The sequence below is a fragment of the Pipistrellus hanaki genome, assembly GCF_964339955.1.
Source record: "Pipistrellus hanaki genome assembly, chromosome: 16".
NCBI classification, from domain to species: domain Eukaryota; kingdom Metazoa; phylum Chordata; class Mammalia; order Chiroptera; family Vespertilionidae; genus Pipistrellus; species Pipistrellus hanaki.
Window position 1 is genome coordinate 18650897 of NC_140518.1, and position 20984 is coordinate 18671880.

At 38.3% G+C, this 20984-nt stretch overlaps 1 protein-coding gene and 1 pseudogene across 7 annotated transcripts in view; both read left to right on the forward strand.

Moving 5' to 3' along the window:
- Positions 1 to 20984, forward strand: part of KANSL1 (KAT8 regulatory NSL complex subunit 1) — a 137774-nt gene that overhangs the window by 70524 nt on the left and 46266 nt on the right. For all 6 annotated transcript variants that reach the window (XM_084861654.1, XM_084861658.1, XM_084861657.1 and 3 more), the window contains one exon: positions 18372 to 18513. In XM_084861654.1, the coding sequence (XP_084717780.1) occupies positions 18372 to 18513 (142 nt within the window). The remainder of the gene's footprint in view (positions 1 to 18371; positions 18514 to 20984) is intronic.
- LOC311610462 (small ribosomal subunit protein eS6-like) lies at positions 1282 to 2651 on the forward strand (annotated as a pseudogene). Its single transcript has one exon. The product of its transcript is annotated as a small ribosomal subunit protein eS6-like (transcript).

Here is a 20984-nt window from a genome sequence, read left to right on the forward strand (position 1 = left end):
ATTGCACTCGCAAGCTGTGAGCCCTGCCCCTAGCTGAGCGGTGCTCCCCCTGTGGGAGCGCATGGACCACCAGGGGGCAGATCCTGTGTTGAGCGTCTGCCCCCTGGTGGTCAGTGTACTTTGTGCAACTGGTTGTTCTGCCATCAGTCAATTTGCATTTTAGCCTTTTATATAGAACTAGAGGCTCAGTGCACGGATTTGTGCATTGGTGGGGGTCCCTTGGTCTGGCTTGCATCCTCTCACAATCTTGGGGGATGTTGGAGAGCTGGTTTCAGCCCCATCACCACAGGCCTGATCCAGACAGGAGGGATCCCAATCCTGTGCATTGAGCACCTGTCCACTGATGGTCAGTGTGCATCATAGCGACTGGTAAGAAGACTGGCTGACCGGACGCTTAGGCTTTTATATATATAGATTACTGGGATAGGAAGATTCTGAAGAGAACACAGAATTGAATTCCTTTTTAGGAAATCTGGTTACACAGTTGTGATTGGCCTTCTGATCCTTAGTGTAACTAAAGAGTGAAAATAACCCTTTGAACTCTGTTACAGAGAAAGTGGTGGTGTTCTGTAAAAGACATTTTGTTATGTAACAGTTTTTGCTGGCTCCCATAATCCCACTATGTCACCAAGTTTCTGAGCCAATTATAAATTACCTCTTGAGTTCCTGTGGCTTTCCTTTTCTTTATTAGCATGATAATCCAGTTGGATATATTACATAGAGGTTGGCTAATGACTATGACCAATATTTGAAAGAGAGGTCACATATTGGTGAGCGATTTTTGTTGTATAGTAGAGCCAGGAACATTTTTATATTACTTTTTCATACTTATCAAAGGAGATAAATATCCAGGCTATTTATGTATTTATTTTTAGATACTCAAATGTCTTGGAGAAAAGGACTTTGGAAAACTGAGACTTAATACTCAATTTGAACTTGAAGAAAAGTTATTACAGTTCTTATTAGGTAAATATTTTTAGATTTTAAGCCCCCCTTTAATTTATTTAGCTAAATTTTTTCTACTGATTGGGACTCCTTGGTATTGTCCAGAACTCAGTATGCTTTATATATTAATTATAAGAATTTCAATTTTGACTAAGAAAAGCAGTGTAGTCTAGTGGAAAGTATGCAGACTATTACTTTTTATAAAATATATTTTTATTGATTTCAGAGGGGAAGGGAGGGAGAGATAAAAACATCACTGATGAGATAGATTCATTGATTGGCTATCTCCTGCATGACCCTAACTGGGGATCAAGCCCACAACCTGGGCAAGTGCCCTGACTGGGAATGGAACTGTGACTTCCTGGTTTATAGGTTGATGTTCAACCACTGAACCACACCAGCTGGGCCAGACTTCTTTTAAAAACAACTTTATCCTATATAATAAAAACATAGGCTCTTTTTCATGGTGCCTCGGAGGCTGTTGGCAGCTTCAGGATGAAGCTCAACATCTCTTTCCCAGCCACTGGCTGCCAGAAACTCATTGAATTGGACGATGAACGCAAATTTTGTACTTTTTATGAGAAGCGTATGGCCACAGAAGTTGCCGCCGACGCTCTGGATGAAGATGGAAGGGTTATGTGGTTCGAATCAGTGGTGGGAATGACAAAAAGGTTTCCCCAGGAAGCAGGGTGTCTTGACCCATGGCCTAGTCTACCTGCTGCTGAGTAAGGGCACTCCTGTTACAGACTGAGGAGGGCTGGAGAGAGAAAATGCAAATCTGTTCGAAGTTGCATTGTGGATGCCAATCTCAGTGTTCTCAACTTGGTCATTGTAAAAAAAAAAAGGGGGGGGGCGGGGAAATATTCCTGGTCTCACTGATACCACTGTGCCTTTGTCGCCTGGGGCCCAAAAGAGCCAGCAGAATCCACAAACTTTTCAAACTCTAAAGAAGATGATGTCTGGCCGAAACCGGTTTGGCTCAATGGATAGAGCGTCGGCTTGGGGACTGAAAGGTCCCGGGTTCAATTCTGGTCAAGGGCATGTACCTTGGTTGCGGGCACATCCCCAGTAGGGGGTGTGCAAGAGGCAGCTGATCGATGATTCTCTCTCATCGATGTTTCTAGCTCTCTATCTCTCTCCCTTCCTCTCTGTACAAAATCAATAAAATATATTTAAAAAATAAAAAAAAAGAAGATGATGTCTGAAAATATGTTGTGAGGAAGCCTCTAAACCAAGAAGGTAAAAAAACCTAGGACTAAAGCACCCAAGATTTAGTGTCTTGTTACTCCACGTGTCCTGCAACACAAACTCAGGCATATTACTCTGAAAAACAACAACGTATTAGTAAGAACAAGAAGAGGCCGCAGAATGCTAAACTTTTGGCTAAGAGAATGAAGGAGATCAAAGAAAAATGCCAGGAATAGATTGTGAAGAGACGTAGACTGTCCTCTCTGAGAGCTTCTACCTCTAAGTCTGAGTCCAGTAAAAAATGAGATTTTTGTAACTAACGAATAAAGGAGAACAAATGTAAAAAAAAAAAAATGTAGAAGATAATTTAATCTCAACTGGAGTCTCCTGCCCCGCCCCCGAGTTCAACTAGGGAGCCTTGGGGTCCAGGAGGGGTGGGTGCGGAATTGGCCAGGGGAAAGAAGGGAGTGTCCCGCCCCGCTCACCCCACCCCAGCTGGCAGCCATTAAGGACCCTAACAGTGCATGAATTTCTTGCACTGGGCTTATAGTTGAGGTATATTCTAGAATGCAGATTTTTGAGTCAGACTGAATTTGAATTCCTATTGGTAGTCAGTTTATGTGGCTTTGTCCAAACTGCTCAGTCTGAATAGCCATGGGAAACAATGTTAACTTTGTTAGATTGTTTCTAAGATTAGAAAACTATATATGTCAAGTACCACGCCCTTCAGGTTTCAAAAAGTGGGAGCTATTTTTAATATTACTAATAATACTAGCATCTTTCTGTTCTTTTGGATTTTAAACCCTGGGGACTGAAATGTAATGGACAGTAGTGAAGGTAAAACCTGATATTACTGAACACAACTACACAAACTAGTTTGAAAGGTTGAAATATTGGTTCAACTACATTGTTACATTAATTCATCTTTTCCTAATCAGTGCACTCGTATGTAAGAGTTGATTTTATTGTATTAAATAAATTTACTAGGTGTACCGGTTAGTTGGATTTTTGTCAACAGATGGAGTTACACATATGTTGACATATATGCGATTTGATATGTATGCTATTTTGTTGTATTGACAGCAAGCTTCAAAACTTCATATGTCAAATTTGCTGAAGGGGTTAACATCATAGATATTTTTACGCTTAAAAATGTTGAATTTTGTGCCAAAAGGCATTTGTGGCAAATTTTTAATTCATTATTTTGAGGAAAAAGTTATTGTGTATTTAGGGAAGCTTATGATGAACATGCTTCATCTCAAGATACTTGTGAACGCTGGTTTAAATGCTTTAAAAGTGATGATTTCTATGTGAAAGACAAGTTTCTAGTTGAGGAACTTGAAGTCTTTAAGAGAGTAAAGGAACTATTGTATTTACAGAATGAGTCACTGAATTGTTGAGAAATTGGGACTTTGTTTAGACTGTAGGTGTTAGCTATTTTCTGGTTTTAATTTCCTACCAGTATTCATTATATTACCTTCAGCACCAATTACTTATTGTTGAAGGCCAGGTACATGTTAGTTGCTGCAGAGAACAAAATCCAGATTCCTGCCCTTATTTTCTAGTTGGAGGTCAGGACAGTAAATAAGTAGAATATGCTTTATGTTAAATGGCAACAAATGCTGAGGAGAAAAAATAAAGCAGATGAGGGGTAAGGAATGTAGAGAAGAAGGGGATGCAATATTAGAGTGTTAGGCATGGGGAACTGTGGGGATGATATTTTGGGTTGGGAGTAGGGGGTGACAGCAGGTGCAAAAACCCCCACAAACAAAAAGAAGAGGGATCTAGTAGGAGGTTAAGTCAAAGGGGGAAAGAAGTAGGTGGAGATAGTAGATCATATGGAAATTGATAGTTACTATAAAGACTAGAGGCCCGGTGCACAAAATTCATGCACAGTGTGTGTGTGTGTGTCTCAGCCCAGCCTGTACCCTCTCCAATCTGAGGCCTTGTGCATGGGTGGCGGGCAGCTGGTTTGTCCTGAAGGGTGTCCTAGATTAAGGTGGGGGTTCCCTTGGGGCGTGGGGCAGTTTGGGCAAGGGGCCTGTGGTGGTTTGCAAGCTGGCCACGCCCCCTGGCGACCCAAGCGGGAGGCCCTGGTATCTGGAATTTAATCTTTGTAGCCTGGAGTGAAGGCCTGAGCTGGTCAAGGCTGCAGAAGCTTGGCTTCCTCCATCACCTGGGGCAATCCTAACCTCTTGCTCTTCCAGCTTGGTGGCTGCTGCCATTTCTGTTGGAATTTATTTACCTTCTATAATTGAAACTTTGTACCCTTGAGTGGAGGCCTGGACCTGCCAGGGTGTGTGTAAAGCTTGGCTTCCTATATTGCCAGGGAAACCCAATCCTCCCTCTTGCTCTCTGTGGCTGCAGCCATCTTGGTTGGGGTTAATTTGCATACTTGCACTGAGTGGCTGGTGGGTGTAGTGGAGTGATGGTTAATTTGCATATCACTCTTTTATTAGATAGGATTACTAAGGCTCAGTGCACAAAGTCATGTACAAGTAGGGTCCCTAGGCCTGGCTGGTGATCAGGGACAATCTGGGGCAATGGGGGGAGGGAGGCGCCCTGCTGTCACCCACCTTGGAGGTGACCAGCGGGGTGATGAGGTGGTGGTGGCGCTCTATCTCATCTCCCCCTCATCCCTCCATGGGGCAACCTGCGGGGTGATCAGGGGCCCCTGCTGGCACCTGCCTTGGCTGGCCTGGGGCCTGTGGTCTGGGGGCAGCTCCTGTATTGAGCGGTTGCCCTTGGTGATCAGTATGCATCATAGCGACTGGTCATTCCACTGATTTGCTTATTAGGCTTTTATTACATAGGATAGCTTTTACTATGTGGCTCAGTTCTTGAATTTTGACCTATGAACCAGATCGCTGTTCAATTCCTGGTTAGGACACATGCCTAGACTCAATTCCTTGTGTAGGGTATGCAGGAGGCAGCCAGTCAATGATAATCATTATTGATGTTTCTAGCTCTCCCTTCCTCTCTCAAATCAATAAAAATATATTAAAGAAAAAAAAAGAAAAGCCTATGTCAACCTTTGAACAGAGGAGTGTCATGATCTTCTCTGGTTTGAAGGAAACAGTGACTGCTATTCACTGAAGAAGCAGGGAAACAAGATAAACTGGGGGCTATTAAAATATCCTAGTGAGAGAGGATGGTAGCTTGGGTCAGGGTGGTGGTGAAAGAGTTTGTTAGAAGTAATGTATGATTCTATTGTCATATTGCCTATGACAATACTGCCTAACTCAACTGCTATTATCAAAAACTTATCTATAAGATAGCCATCCCATCCCCATTTTCTAGCCTAAATTCCTTGTCTCTTTTTTTCCTTTTTTAGTTGTATTATATACCTGTGTTTGCCTAAAAATTAGAGGGAAACCAATAGATAAAATCTTTATTGGGAGGGCAAAAATGCTAAGGCAATTGTAAAACATACAGACAGCTTTTTAAAGTTTCTTCAGTTTACTTTCACTTATTTTTAAATTTTATGAAAGAGTGTACTATAAGTTATTTTATTGGACTTAGATTTTCAACATTATTCCTAGAATTCATCTGAGTTATTTTATGTAGCTGTAGTTCATTCATTACTCACTGCCTCATTGAGCAAATATACTGTAATTTATTCTCCTCTTGGTGTACATTTGAATTTTCCCTTTAAAAAAAATAATAAGTCCAGTGCAGTTATTCTGAACATTTTTTAACATGTCTCCTGTTGGGTGGGCCGTAACTGTTTTGGCTCAGTGGATAGAGTTGGCCTGCAGACTGAAGGGCCCTGGGTTCCATTCTGGTTAAGGGTATGTACCTTGATTTCGGGCTCAATCCTCAGTAAGAGGCAGGCGTCAGCTGATGGATGTTTCTCTCTCATCGATGTTCCTATCTCTCTATTCCTTTCCCTTCCTCTCTATAAAATCAATAAAATATATTTTTTTAAAAAGAATTGCTAGGTGGTAAAGTATGCAGTTTCAACTTGATTGGATAATGACTATTTCTATTATGTGTTGCTGCTTAACAAGCCACGTCAACGTCAAACTGAATGGTGTAAGACAAGCTATATTTTATTTTTCTCATAGATTCTTTGGGTGAGAATTGAGGGGGACAGTTGGAGTGGCTTATCTCTGTTTCAGGATGTCTAAGGCCTCAGGTTGGGAAGATGCAAATACTTCCAAGATGGCTTCTTCCCTCACTTGTGTGGCACCTTGTTGGGGATGCCTAGAGGACTTGCTCAACTGGACATCCTTGGCAAAGTGTGCTTACACTTGGACTCTTCAGCATGACAGCTGTTAGACTCTTTATTTTTCAAAACAAGGGTAAAAGCTGCCTGTTCATTTATAAAATTGTCTGGGAAGTCGCCTAGATTCTATTGACTGAAGTAGTCAGAAGCTCTCTCAGATTTGAGGGGAAGAGACAAGAGAACACTACCTCTCAATGGGAGGAGTGTCAAAGAATTTTCAGTCACATTTAAAATTTTAAAACCTTTTGTTTTTATTTTCAGTTTTTAGAGAGAGAGGAAGGGAGAGAGAAAGGGATAGAGAGAGAGAGAAACATCGAAGTGTGAGATACCTTATGTTCCTATCAAACCCACAACCTGGGTATGTGCCTTGACTGGAATTAAACCGGACACTTTTCTGCGCATGGGACAGTGCTCAACCAACTGAGCCATACCCAATAGGGCAAATTGTTCTAAACTTTATCTGGTCAGAATTTTTCGGTGTGTTGTAATTTGTAACCTTCTTCTGTGAAGGAATTAACATCTCTGTTAAAATGCTGAAGCATTTATCTGATGAACTTTAATGGGATTAAACGTGTGTGTGTGTGTGTGTGTGTGTGTGTGTGTGTGTGTGTGTTTAACTAGTTACCTATTCACTCTGTTGACTGTCAGTCAAGAGTCTAATGACTTACTTAGTCAAGCATTGCTTTCATTATCTAATTTTAAAAAGATTTGCATGTTCTTTAAAAACATTTCAGTCAAGAATTATCATTGAGTCCTGGCTGGTATGGCTCAATTGGTTGGACATCTGTGTACTGTGTATGTTTTTCTATTTGTATGGTTCCCGCTTATTTCTAAAAATAGATTATTATGTTTAATTTTATATATTAGAAAATTGTCGATCAAGTGGTGTTAGTTTTGAGTCAGCAAAGTAGTTAAAATTTTAAAAGATAGTAACTGAGTCACAGTTACCTGGTCAATCAGTTAAAGAAACCAAAATAATTTTTAAAATTCAAATGTAACTTAGCTGATGTTATCAGACCAGACTTTGATATCTTTTTCCAATGTTTCCTTTAAGAGCTTTACTGACTAAATTGACTTATGACAATAGAACAGTCATTTACTCTTTTGGTGTTCCATCTTAATTACTTAAAAATTGAGATGCTTAGAGAAAATCTTGAATGTTTCTTTTGTTTTTAAAAGTTTTTTGGTATGTTTTGGGAGGGTAACTTAGATTTAGAATTGGCATCAAGATCCTAGTCTATATGAGTGTAATTAGTAACTAAGGGAGAGAATTTTCCTGAAGCATCTGGAGTTAATTGGATCTTGCAGGTATCTATCTAGTCTTCATACCCCAGTATAAATTACAGCTGTATATACAGGATGTATTTTATGCTGATGGTTATAAGTTCATCACATTTTGTAAAGAAAGAGCCTTGTAAGGTTTTTTAAGTCCAACTCACTAATTTTATAAAGGACATCTGTGGCTGTAAGATCTTAAACATGATCTACATACAGTAAGATATACAGTTTATATGACTCGTTCTACTTGCAGGTGAATCTGAAGACTCACTGGCTTACACATGCCTAACTGAAAAGTTATTTACCCTTACTGTATGTGTGTGTGTGTGTGTGTGTGTGTGTGTGTGTGTGTATATATATATATATATATATATATATATATATAGTTCATATTACATACCGTAATATTTTCTATTGTATTCTTTTTTTTTCTTTTTTTTCTTTTTTTTCTTAATGTTGGGTCACAGTCTGAACTTCTCCCTTGCCACTCATTTTACTATGAAAGAACCTTAAGACTTTTGTGGCTTCTTAGGCAAAAAGCCTACAAAAACGTAGGGCCATGAGGTGCCAAAAGGAAGTGTTTACTTGGGAAAGGTTAGGTTTTAAACTTATCAGTGAATCACATAAAACAGGGTTCCCACCTTTGCTATGAGGTACTTTTTTTTTTTTAAATATATTTTATTGATTTTGTACTGAGAGGAAGGGAGAGAGATAGAGAGTTAGAAACATCAATGAGAGGTAGTCATTGATCAGCTGCCTCTTGCACACCCCCTACTGGGGATGTGCCCGCAACCAAGGTATATGCCCTTGACCGGAATCGAACCCGGGACCTTTCAGTCCCCAAGCCGATGCTCTATCCATTGAGCCAAACCGGTTTCGGCTGCTATGAGGTACTTGATGTCATCACTTAAAACCTTGGCCAATTCTATTAGGATCCATGGAGCATAGGGGTTACAGCAACTATTTAACTGCCATCCTGGCAATCACCAGGGGAACTGAGCCAATAGATTGAGAGATGATGTCGCTGTTGAAGGATGGTCCCTATATTGTTGTTATGTGTATTATGTGAATGACAGGCTAATACAATTCTTCATCCACAGAGAGTCGGTAAGAAAAATACACTCTGAATGGAATCAGTAAGACTCATCATTGGCTCAGAAGATAAATTGCAATAATTTTTTAACCTAGTGTAATGGTCTCTTTCTGATTTGTGTGTGTGTATATACACGCATTTCTTGGAAGGATAACCACTCAATTAAAAACATAGACTTGGGGGGGAAATAAATAAGACAGGGTTCCCATTGACATTTTGTTGTGGAGAGTTTCTATGTATTATACTTTAGCAGCATTATTGGCCTCTGCCCACTAAAAATGTGGTATGGCCTGTCCATATATACCTTGCTGAGCATGCTATCATTTGATTCAGAATAAAAGACACTTGGTTTCAGTTTTCTGTTTCTCAAGTGTGTTTAAGGAATACATATTTACCAAAACAAATGTTTGTCATGAAATGGAAGGGCATGGAATACCTTTTGGTAGCTGAAAGCTGAGTTAGTTCAGCCAGAAGTTAGAGCAGCAGCAGTTACTATTGACCGAGTAATTATTGTAATGCTAGGCATTGTGCTTAGCATTATAATATGTATCACTGCTTGTTGGTATCTCTCAATTGTTAGAGCAGTGAAAATGCCTGTCTTTGTGCCTTCAGTAAGTTTTTACTATAAGCTAGTTGGTCTCTGGGCTCACTAGGTCATTAAAAATTTTATTTCTTAAAGTTTTGGGTTCTTTTTTTAGAGGTGGGGAGCAGATGTATATACTATTTGGTAAAGAAGAACCTGACAAAATAACTTTCAAGTTCTTATGAAGGAATGGTTAAAGTTACAAAGTATACTTTGAAAGAGAGCATCTTATGTATATCACATAATTCAGGATTCTAACTATTAGTAAATGGTTTGAAAGTGAGATGTGAGAATTTTATGTTCATAATACCATCAGTAAGTAAGCATCCATTCAAGTTGTGTGTGGTTGGTGTTAAGAATATGGGTGAAAATACTTTGTTGGCAGTTTTTACTTTGTAATACAGCTTTATTTTCCCTGATCATTGTATTTCTGGATTAAGAGTGTGGAATATAATTCTGTGTAACCCACTTTGGGAAAAAGAGAACAGAGTGGCTTATGAGATCAATTGGCACCAAATGAGAAAGGGGTTAGTTTCACTGTAGCATTGCTTTGGTTTTTATCTATTGCAAGAAAAAGTTAGGATCATGGTTATAACTGCTATCCTTTTTCCCTTCCTTTCAACAAATATTTGAACACCTACCACATGCCAGACAATTGTTTATGACACCAGAAATGTGATAATGAACAGGACAAGATCCCTGCTGCTCTCATAGGAGAGGGTTCTAGTGGGGGGAAAAGACAATAAATAAGATAGTAACTTCTAATCATAAAATCAGGAGGAGAAAGAGAGATAGAGAACGAACAAGCATTGGGGGATGAATGAATTGTGTGTGTGTGTTTGTGTTGAGGAAGGGAAAAGGATTTCAGTTTTAAGAATAGCCATGGGAAGAAGGAAGGCCTCATTGAAATGACTTTTGAGGAAAAAACCTGAAGAAAGTGAGGATGTCTGCCTTGAGAATACCAAGTAAAAGGCCTGTGGTTAATAATAGCTTGCCTGGCATGTCAGTGACAGCAGTGGCTCAGTGGAATGAGCCTTGAAGAGAATAGGAGACATAACTTGGATTTTAGACATAATGGGAGGAGAGAAAATAGATATAATGAATATTTGTTATAAAAAGGAAAGAGAGAAATGGAGTAAGAATGTTACCCCTGGCCTCATTTCTTATTTTTAAAATATATTTTTATTGATTTCAGAGCGGAATTGAGAGTGAGAGAGAGATAGAAACATCAATAATGGTCTAGCTGGGTTAGCTCTGAGGATAGAGTGTTGGTCTGTGGACTGAAGGGTTTGGTTCTGGTCAAAGGTACATGCCCAGGTTTCAGGCTCGATCCCCAGTAGGAGGCGTGCAGGAGGCAGCCGATGAGTGATCCTTTCTCATCATTGATGTTTCTATGTCTCTTCTTTTCTGAAATCAAAAAAAAAAAAAAAAAAAAAATGCCAATGATGAGAGAGAATCATTGATCAGCTGCACGCACCCACACTCAGGGTTGAGCCTGCAACCTGGGCAATGCCATGACCGGGAATTAAACCATGACCTCCTGATTCATAGGTCAGCATTCAACCACTGAGCCACACTGGCTGGGCTCTTATTTCTTATTGTTAGTTGGACCCTTGTTCCATCTCCTTTGAAGTTACTGCAGGGTTTGCTTGGTATTTTGGGACCAGGGGAGTGAAGAGCCAATCCGGATAGCTTTCTGTTGCTAGATTGAAAGTCAGGAAATGCCATACCTGGGTTACCCCCAATAGGATGGGGTTTGTTTATTTATTTATGTATGTATGTATGTATGTATGTATGTATTTATAATATATTTTATTGATTTTTTTTTTACAGAGAGGAAAAGAGAGGGATAGAGAGTTAGAAACATCGATGAGAGAATCATCGATCAGCTGCCTCTTGCACACCCCCCACTGGGGATGTGGCCGCAACCAAGGTACATGCCCTTGACCGGAATCGAACCCGGGACCTTTCAGTCTGAAGGCTGACGCTCTATCCACTGAGCCAAACCGGTTTAGGCTGGATGGGGTTTTTTTTAATGCCCTGTCACTATGGTATTCTAGTCCTGAGGTTCCTTATCAGTTGCCTTTCTCTTTCCACTGTTCCAAGTTTTATTTGGTTGACTCTTACAATATTCCTAGGATTTATAGTTGTTTCGCTGGAATGAGTTGGGAGAAAGAAGTCTACACCATCTTGCCTGGACAGAGTTCTTGTATTTATTTTTGTGAAATGACAAGTTGATTTTTTATTAGACTTCATTTTCTTAAGATGTATTCTTTGTTTCTGAACCATCAGTAGCTCAGTAATACTTCTGAAAGTATGGTCTTACATACTTCTTTTATAAGTACTATTTAAGAGGCTTTTTCAGGCAGGTCCCCAGGACTTCAACTCTTTGGTATTTCTTATACACACTGAAGTTGTAACATCACTCCTGGAGGTTGAGCATTGATAAAACATGTTGTTCTTTGATCTTTTAGTAGCTGCCTAAGTGATAGTAGTAACTAAGTGGCAGGGCCACAATTTGGAGTTCAGTGTTCACTGATCCCAACACCATATTCTTTACAGCAAGCTATATTTTATTTTTAAAGTGAGGAAAAAATGTTTCTTTATAGGGATTCTGTTAATATAGTTAATCTATTCAGTTAAATACAAAGATTTCTTTGTTCTAGAGATAGCCAGAAACATGGAATAAGAGGAGCTGGCGTGCTCCCTCCCCCTTCCTCCTCCTCGTCAATATGTACATTGTACTTTTCTACTCTTTCACTCTCCTTTAAGGAGCCCAGAGCTGGGGAGTTGGCGAATGGTGAAAAGAGGAGGATTGTTTTATTTCTATCTAAATTGTAATGTTTGTGAGAAGCTTTAAGTTCTAAGATGTGATCCTTGTCAGTCTCTTGCTTAGGTGAGTGAACTGGATAAAATAATAGCTGTTCTTTAATTTATGGCTATTGAGTGACTGGAATTATTTAACTATTTAGGGGTTTCAAAGGAGGAATTAAATCTCACAGAATGTCAAAATCCTATTCTCAGTGTCATTTATATTTTTTTAAAAGGTTCTAAAGTGGAATCCACTCTAAAAAGATGAACTCTCAAGGCAGAAAAGTGGGCAGAAAAATGGTTGGTTTAATCTGGAGGAGCCACTCTGGAGTAGCAGTTCTTTGAATAACTGAGAGCCTTTCAGTATTAACTTTTGTCATTTTGCTTTATTCTTGCAATATAACAGAGTCCTACTCAGTAACTAAGCCCATTTTTGTTCTGAATCTTCATGCTCAGATTCCATGTCCAGTCCTATAGCCAGACAAGAACTATAAGCCACTTGAATCTTTTTTTCTCATACTGTAGTTTTCTCTATCAGAACACTTCATTGTGTTTTCTTTTTCTTTTTCTTTTTTTAATATATTTTATTGATTTTTTTATAGAAAGGAAGGGAGAGAGATAGAGAGTTAGAAACGTCAATGAGAGAGAAACATTGACCAGCTGCCTGTTGCACACCCCCCACCAGGGATGTGCCTGCAACCAATGTACATGCCCTTCACTGGAATCACACCCGGGACCTTTCAGTCTGCAGACCGACGCTCTACCGCTGAGCCAAACCGGTTTCAGCTCATTGTGTTTTTGAAATTTTAAGCACTATAAACAGCTAAACAAATTTTAGATTTCTCATATTTCCTAGGAATTACATCTTTAAGATAATATTATTTTTAAAAAATATTGATTTCAGAGAGGACGGGAAAGGGAGAGAGAAAAACATCAATGATGAGAGAAACTAATTGATCGGCTGCCTCTTGCATGCCCCACATTGGGGATTGAGCCTGCAACCCAGGCATGTGCCCTTGACCAGAATTGAACCTGGGACTCTTCAGTCTGCAGGTCGACACTCTACCCACTGAACCAAACCAATATATTATTGACAATTGATTTACATTTTAAACACATGACTGGTAGTGTCCCTACGAAGACATAATTTAGTTGAAGATCAGTCACTTATATATGCCATGACTTGGAAATATATAACATGTAAATAACAAAGTAAGAGGCTTTACACTGAGCTTGAAGAAAATGAAGTAATGAATTATGAGGTACAATTCACCAGGAGAGACTTTTCCACAGGGAGGTGGGTTTTAGGGATAAAATTGGTTCTAGATATTTTCAGGTGAGAGGCTTACATAGGGTTTGACAAACATATTGGCCTGAGTATTAGGGAAATTATTATTTTATTGTGCTTGGTAGATTATATTATGTGTATGTTACCGTGGTTGTGTTTTTGTTTTTGCAATTTTATAACTTTATTCGACAATCAGCAGTTCTCATCCACATTAACTGTTTGCAGATTTTTGAATCTTCATCCTAATTAAGTTTTTCTGGACAACTGTACCCAGATACAGAATGGGATGTTCCTTATTCCTTTGGCCCAGACAGATTTGTTCAGCCTGGTGTTAAATGGTTACATCTGGAGTTCCCATCTCCATGGCAAATTTCTGGATCTCCTTGCGTGTCTGAGTGGCATGCTTCGCGAAACCTTTGCCGTGGATACGCTGGTGAATGTTGATGGTGTTCTCTGGTCACCACTGCGTTAATGGTAGAACAGCCCTTCTTACCACCACCCTTCTTTGAGGAGCCATTATGCCCTGTCCAAGTTAGAAAGAAAAAATGTTACTAATAAAAAGTTGACAGGTGGTCATTGAGAAATGTTTGAAATACCTTAAATAATTATTTAAAGGTTGGGTGTGTTTTAATACATAGCCTTAAACATGTAAACATTGAATGTGCAAAAGTACAAATAATTTATGAGCTGATCTACAGAACACTAACAAACTAAAGGTAGTTTAAAAGTGTGTCTGTTAAGTTCAAAAGTGTAGACTTTGAGACAAGGATTTAATTGCAAAATCCACAATGTGAGGAATTCTAAAGGACATATAACTGTTTTCTACTACAAATAAATTGCAAGGGGGAAAAAAGAGGAAATCTGTTACAAATTTGAGATGTATTAACTAAATGTGGATCTTATTTAATTTCGACAAACCAATTGAGACAATCAGGAAATTTGTCCGATATTTGACATTAAGGAATTAGTGGTTTTTAAATTATGGAAATATGTATACATTTTAAGTGAACTTAACTTTTCAGAGATACATGTGGAAATATATACAGATGTAATGATCTGATGATAGGGATTGGCTTCAAAATTAATCCATGGGGATGAAGGATAGATGTTATAGCTGAGGTTGGATTAGTCAAGAGTTGCTAGTTGTTGAAGTTGTTTGATGGTTATGTGAGAGTTTGTTATACATTAGTTTGTATTTGAAATTTTTTATTTAGAAAGAGTCCAAGATAAATAACAGAATAATGGGCCAAGATCAGGACAGTTTATATTGTTTCATGAAGTTGGCGTGGCCAGTGGTGTTCAGTGGTTAGAGTTTTGGCCTGCACACTGGATGGTCTTGGGTTTGATTTTCAGTCAAGGGTACATACATGGGTTGCAGGTCAGATTCCCATCCCTTCTACTTTCTTTTTTTTTTCTTTTCTTTTTTTTTTTTAAAAAAATATATTTTATTGATCCTTTTACAGAGAGGAAGGGAGAGAGATAGAGAGCTAGAAACGTTGATGAGAGAGAAACATCGACCAGCTGCCTCTTGCACACCCCCTACTGGGGATGTGCCCGCAACCAACGTACATGCCCTTGACCAGAATCGAACCTGGGACCTTTCAGTCCGCAGACTGATGCTCTACCACTGAGCCAAACCAGTTTCAGCCCCACCCCTTCTACTTCCATTGTTATTCCTTTAAATCAGTGTTTCCCAAACTTTTGACATATGTGTACCCCTTCTATAATTTTTGTAGCTGAGTACCCCTCGTACTCATGAGAACGTAGAATTAGGCTCAGCTAAGCACGGTGCAGTGCATATCCCTCACGAAACTCTTCCCGTACCCCTGGGGGTACGCGTACCACACTTTGGGAAACACTGTTCTAAATGTCACTATGTCTTGATAATCTTCCTTGTTACATTCCAATTAGTTTTCTTTTACCCCATAGTACACATTTATTGCATCTTGCAATGTTGGCTTGTATCACAATCATTGCTAAATTTGTAATTATTTAATGTTTGCTTGTTTTGCAAGATTTTAAGCTCTATGAAAAAAGGAATGGACTTCATGTAGCTCACTACTGAAATTCCAGGTCTCAACTCAATGACTTTATGAAAAAAGAAATCTGTAATTGGGAAAAAAATATATTTGTTAAATTGAAGGGGTAGGGGAAGGAGAATTCAGGAGTTCATGGAGGATTGAAAGCTTGTCTGAAATCTGCCAAAATGCACAAAACTTATTTCTGTTTCAGAGATAATCTGGTTTAACACAAAAAGGTTAAGTGTTCATTCTTCAGAGTATAGGGATGAATTGGCAGTTTAGAATTGGCTCTGGCACATTTGTTTCCTATTACTACAAACCTATAAAAAGCTGATGCAACCTAGTTAGAGTGACAAATACAAACTGTTGTGTGTTTTATTTTTTTATTTTTTTTTTAATTAAAATTTTTTTTTTTTACCCATTCTCATCTGAGTTTTGTTTTTCAACTATAAAACATTTGGGATATTTCCTCCATCTTTAAATTTTGGTGGAGGGCGAGTAATGTCATTGAAGTTATGGCTGAACACTATGTCTATTCTAATATAACCACTTGGGTTTTACTATTTAGAGTCGAACTTCCTTTCAGATGACTATGAAACCCAACCCTCAAGAAACACAGGATTCTGTTGCTAACTGAAAACACCTACTTCCTGAATTAGTTTGCCTCAGGGTTTTTTCTTTTCTTTTTACTTCTCTTTTCCTGTCCCCTTTTATATCTTTCATGATATGGAATTTAAATCCAAAGTTATATGTATTTTATTTTTTAAAATATATTTTTATTGATTTCAGATAGGAAGGGGGAGGGGAGAGAGAGAGGGGGAGGGGAGAGAGAGAGAGAGAGAGAGAGAGAGAGAGAGAGAAAGAGAAAGAAACATCAATGATATGAATCTGGGACCCTTCAGTCTGCAGGCTGACTCTATCCACTGAGCCCAACCAGCGAGGGCTAAATGTTGTTCTAATACACATACTATACTTTGCAGTTATGATTACATCATTTTATGAATACATCCTGTGAGGAAGATGCTGCTGTCATTTTTAGAAGTCAGTTTACATTGTCAGACTGTATACATTTTTTAAAAAGTGAGAACTTGGTTTCAATTTGTCTTCCTGCTCTTTCCCCTATTTGTTTCACACTGCTCTTGAGCTAAGTAGTGAATATTGGTATCTATATTTTTTTATGTGACTTTCAGAAATGCCAAGATTTTCTGTTGTCCTATCTAGCAGCTATGTGCTCTGATGTTTAGGGATATTAGTTTTACTTACTGTATTCTATTAGTTTTATAAGGCATATAAAGAATCTGGAAATTACAGAATTTAGATGCCTGACTGGATTGAACTAGAAGTAGGCTTGCAGCCAACATGGAAACGGATAATTGTACTTAAAAATGAAAGTATCGCTGAAACCGGTTTGGCTCAGTGGATAGAGCGTCGGCCTGCGGACTAAAAGGTCCCAGGTTCAATTCCGGTCAATGTCATGTACCTTGGTTGTGGGCACGTCCCCAGTAGGGAATGTTCAAGAGGCAGCTAATCGATGAATCTCTCTCATCGATGTTTCTAACTCTCTATCCCTCTCTCTTCCTCTCTGTAAAAAATCAATAAAATATATATTTTTTAAAAATGAAAGTATCTTTTAAAAAAGTATCCTAAGTTTTGGGCAGTGGCAGTGTGGTAGCCAATGAGGTTATCCAATGGCGAGATTATTGCTTTAAAAAAAAAAAAAAAAAAGTATCTTGTCCTAGCTGGTTTGAATCAGCAGATAGAGCGTCGGCCTGTGGACTGAAAGGTCCCAGATTTGATTCCGGTCAAGGGCACATGTCCAGGTTGCGGGCTCAACTCCTAGTAGGGGGCGTTCAGGAGGCACCCACTCCATGATTCTTATCATTGATGTTTTCTTTTTTCATTGATGTTTTCTCGCTCTCTTTCTCTCTGAAATTATTAAAAATATATTATAAAAAGTATCTTTATAGCTTTTGCTGATTCCATCAAGATTACATAATTGTGTAATACGGGACTCTACCTGTTAACGAATTTCATGCACTGGGCCTCTAGTTTAGTATAAATGTTGCTGCTATAGATAGACACACACACACACACACACACACACACACAATGAAGACATGAAGACAGACAGGTAGAACCCCATATGATTACAGAGGTAGAGACTAGAGTGATGCATCTACAAGCTAAGAACACCAATGATTGCCAACAACACCAGAAGCTAAGAGAAGGCACAAGACACATCCTTTGGAGGAAGCATGGCATTGCTGACACCTTAATTTTAGTCTTCTAGCTTATATAACAGTGAGAAAATATATTTCTGTTGTTTTAAGTCACCCAGTTTGGGATACCTTGTTATGGCAGCCCTGGGAAGATAATGCAAACTCCATAAAAATAAAACATTGGCTCAGAAAAAGAATCAACTCAAGCGAAAATGAAATGACTAAGTTCTAGCAATGGTGGGTGAAAAGATTGGCAAATCATCTTTCCTCAAAACAACTATAAAACTGTATACAATGCTTACTGCAAAACAATTATTTCAGAGCTTTGGAATAGACCAAAGGCATACAACAAATTTGAGGAGCATTTATTTAGTAAAAATTGCTGAACTTTGGGTAAGAATAGTCAGAGTCTAGTTTTGCTTTAACATGATAACCTGTGGCCATTATCATTCTAAAAGTTTTCATTCCAAAAATATGTAAACACACAAATTGCACATGAGGATATTCTCATTGCAAATAGCAAAATGAATTAAATGAAACTCCACATTGATTCCCTATCCTCTAATCTCATCTCTCTCTTTTGACATTACTGTATCTATATAGAAGCAAATAATTTGGCTTGTGATTGTTTTGATATTTAAGTAGTCATATTAAATAAACATATTTTAAAAATGTTGCTGCTACTCTTGGGATTTCACTCAGTTTATTTCCTTTTAGGAGGCGCAGGTCAGAATGGAGATGGGCTGCAGACCGCGCGGCTATTGTCAGCCGTTGGAACTGGCTTCAGGCTCATGTTTCAGACTTGGAATATCGAATTCGGCAGCAAACAGATATTTACAAACAGATACGTGCTAATAAGGTAAGGGATAAGTGTCTGGTCTTTTTCAGTCCAGCTAAAACTACCATTATACCTTTTTTCCTATCCCTTGATGACTTAACTATGTCCAAGAGAATGGTTTAATATGATCTGATACAGTGGTTTAATTTGTTTAAGAGCCTGACGTTGCTTAGTGGAGTGCAGATACTAGATACATTCTGGTTTTCTCTGTAACTAAGCTTCCCTTGTTTTCTTGAAGCAAAATAGGGTCTTTCCTGAAAAGTTGTTCAGGCAGAATTAGACATTGATGGTTAAGATTTTTATTTTCCTGTGCCCTCCTATCTACAGAGAGCTGATTATTAGTGCACACTTTTATCTTTGGCAGCGACACTGTGTGCAGTTTTTCTTCTTAAATTCAACTTAGAAGAATTCTCTGCTCAGTTTGGCTTTTATTGAGGGATAAGTGTACATGGAATATAAATTCATTCAACAAATAGTTGAGTGCCTACTGTATACCAAGCACTGTTCTCCTTAGTGAGGTTACAGTGGTAAATAAAAATTCTACTTTTGTGAAAATTAAATTCTTGGCAGGGTTTTTTTTTTTTTTTTTGTATTCGTTTGTTGCACACATGGGTCTAGATCAGCGGTCACCAACCGCTGGTCCTCCCCCCAGCCGGTCCCTCTCACAGTCCCTCCCCCTGGCCAGGTGGTCCACAAGGTCTAAAAGGGTGGCGACCGCTGGTTTAGATGAAGAACCTACTGCTCCTAAAAATAGTGTCATGACATGTTTTTGTCTTGTCTTAGTGCTGGTCAAAGCCCTCAGAAGACTGCTGTGCTGTGACCTCTGTGCATTAAATTAATGAAGGCCAAAAGTTAAAGGATGACCAATTGACAAGATAAACAAAATGATGAGAGTTTGAAGTAAAAGTTTTATAGCCCCTCAACCCCTTTACGTTTTTATTTTTTAAATTCCACTTCAAGCTTCTTTCCAAACGGTCTATATATAATTCTCCAAAAGTTCAGTAAGACATGTTATATTGAGGGCAAAGTCCAGAGGACTTACCTTTTTAAAAAAAATTTATTCCTTTAGAATAAAGAACAAATAAAATCCTGACTAGTTTAAAAATTAGTTGGAGCAAATGAAGAGTTAAAACGAAAACTATTCCGTAAGAGTGGCGAACATTTTGCTTTCTTTTGCTCTTCTTCACAAGGGAGATTCAGTGAGATTGTATAACGTGAGCTGGAATGGTGGTAGAAATGACTGGCGGTGCCTATCCTGAATTAAAAAAAAAAAACAGTTTTGCATGGTCAGGAACTTTACTGTCTGTTTATAGCCAGTAGTTAAGTCGGAACTTCCATATTTGAGAACAAGAGTCTCTTAGTAACAACTGAGATTAGTACAATGGTAATCATATTTGTTGCCTTTTTTATATATACGTTCATAAATATGTGTGTTTATATGTGTGCATATGCTTTGCTAGTTGTTCCCCATTATAAAATTACTATATTTCATATACTTGAAGATGCTACTAATTGTAAGATGCACCATTATTTTATGTGCCATTAAAAAATGATTTCAATTAAACCAAGACATGCCATCAATTGTTAAGATATATTTTGATTTAAAAGATGTTAAGATATGGGAAAATATGCCTTAGAATTGATGAAAAACTGTGTTATCAATTCTTAGGAAACTTGCAAAATATAGGGAAGTATGAAAGAGGAAAGGGGAGGGCACCTTTCTCTTTAAAAAATTTTTAAAGTAAGACTTTATTTCTATTTAAAAATGCTCCAGATATTATAAAAAGGCCGAATATAAGATCCTACTGAGTTGTATCTGTTGATTTTCCCATTACTAAGGTATCAGTTTGATTCTTGTTAATGAAACACCCCCATGATACTTCTTAGTGTCGTGGTGATTTCCTCTTTTTCCCCGTATTTTTTCATAAATGGACATCAGCTCACAAATATCAAAAAATGTATTGCATTATTCTTGAAAACCAAGTCCAATGATTAGCAGTTTGAGTAGCTGAGATCATGATGTGTGTCTTGAGCAAAGACTGGTATTAAATGCAGCTTTTTCAGAACAGAAACCAGTGAACACCCTTCAAGACGAAACATCCCTTTCTCTCAGTTTTGCTGTAACCTAAAACTACTCTTTTAAAAAAGTCTTAAAAAGACATCCCAAAAACAAAACCCATACTCAACATTTGGGCATGTTTTAGTTCGCTGTTAGCTTTCTATGCATATAAATAATTTCTTTAAATATAGTAATTTACATTTTTCTGTTATTTTTGGATGATATTTTTACTGACTATATTTTATTGCCCTTCTTGGTTGATTATTTCATTAATGTACAGGCATACCTCAGAGATACCACTGGCTCGTTATAAACCTCCTCAGTAAAGTGGAGGGTCTTCTTGCTTTTACTTTGTAAAAACTTCAATATTTGTGAACTGCAATAAAACTAGGTATGCCTGTATTATTAAGCATGCACAATAAACATTTTCACC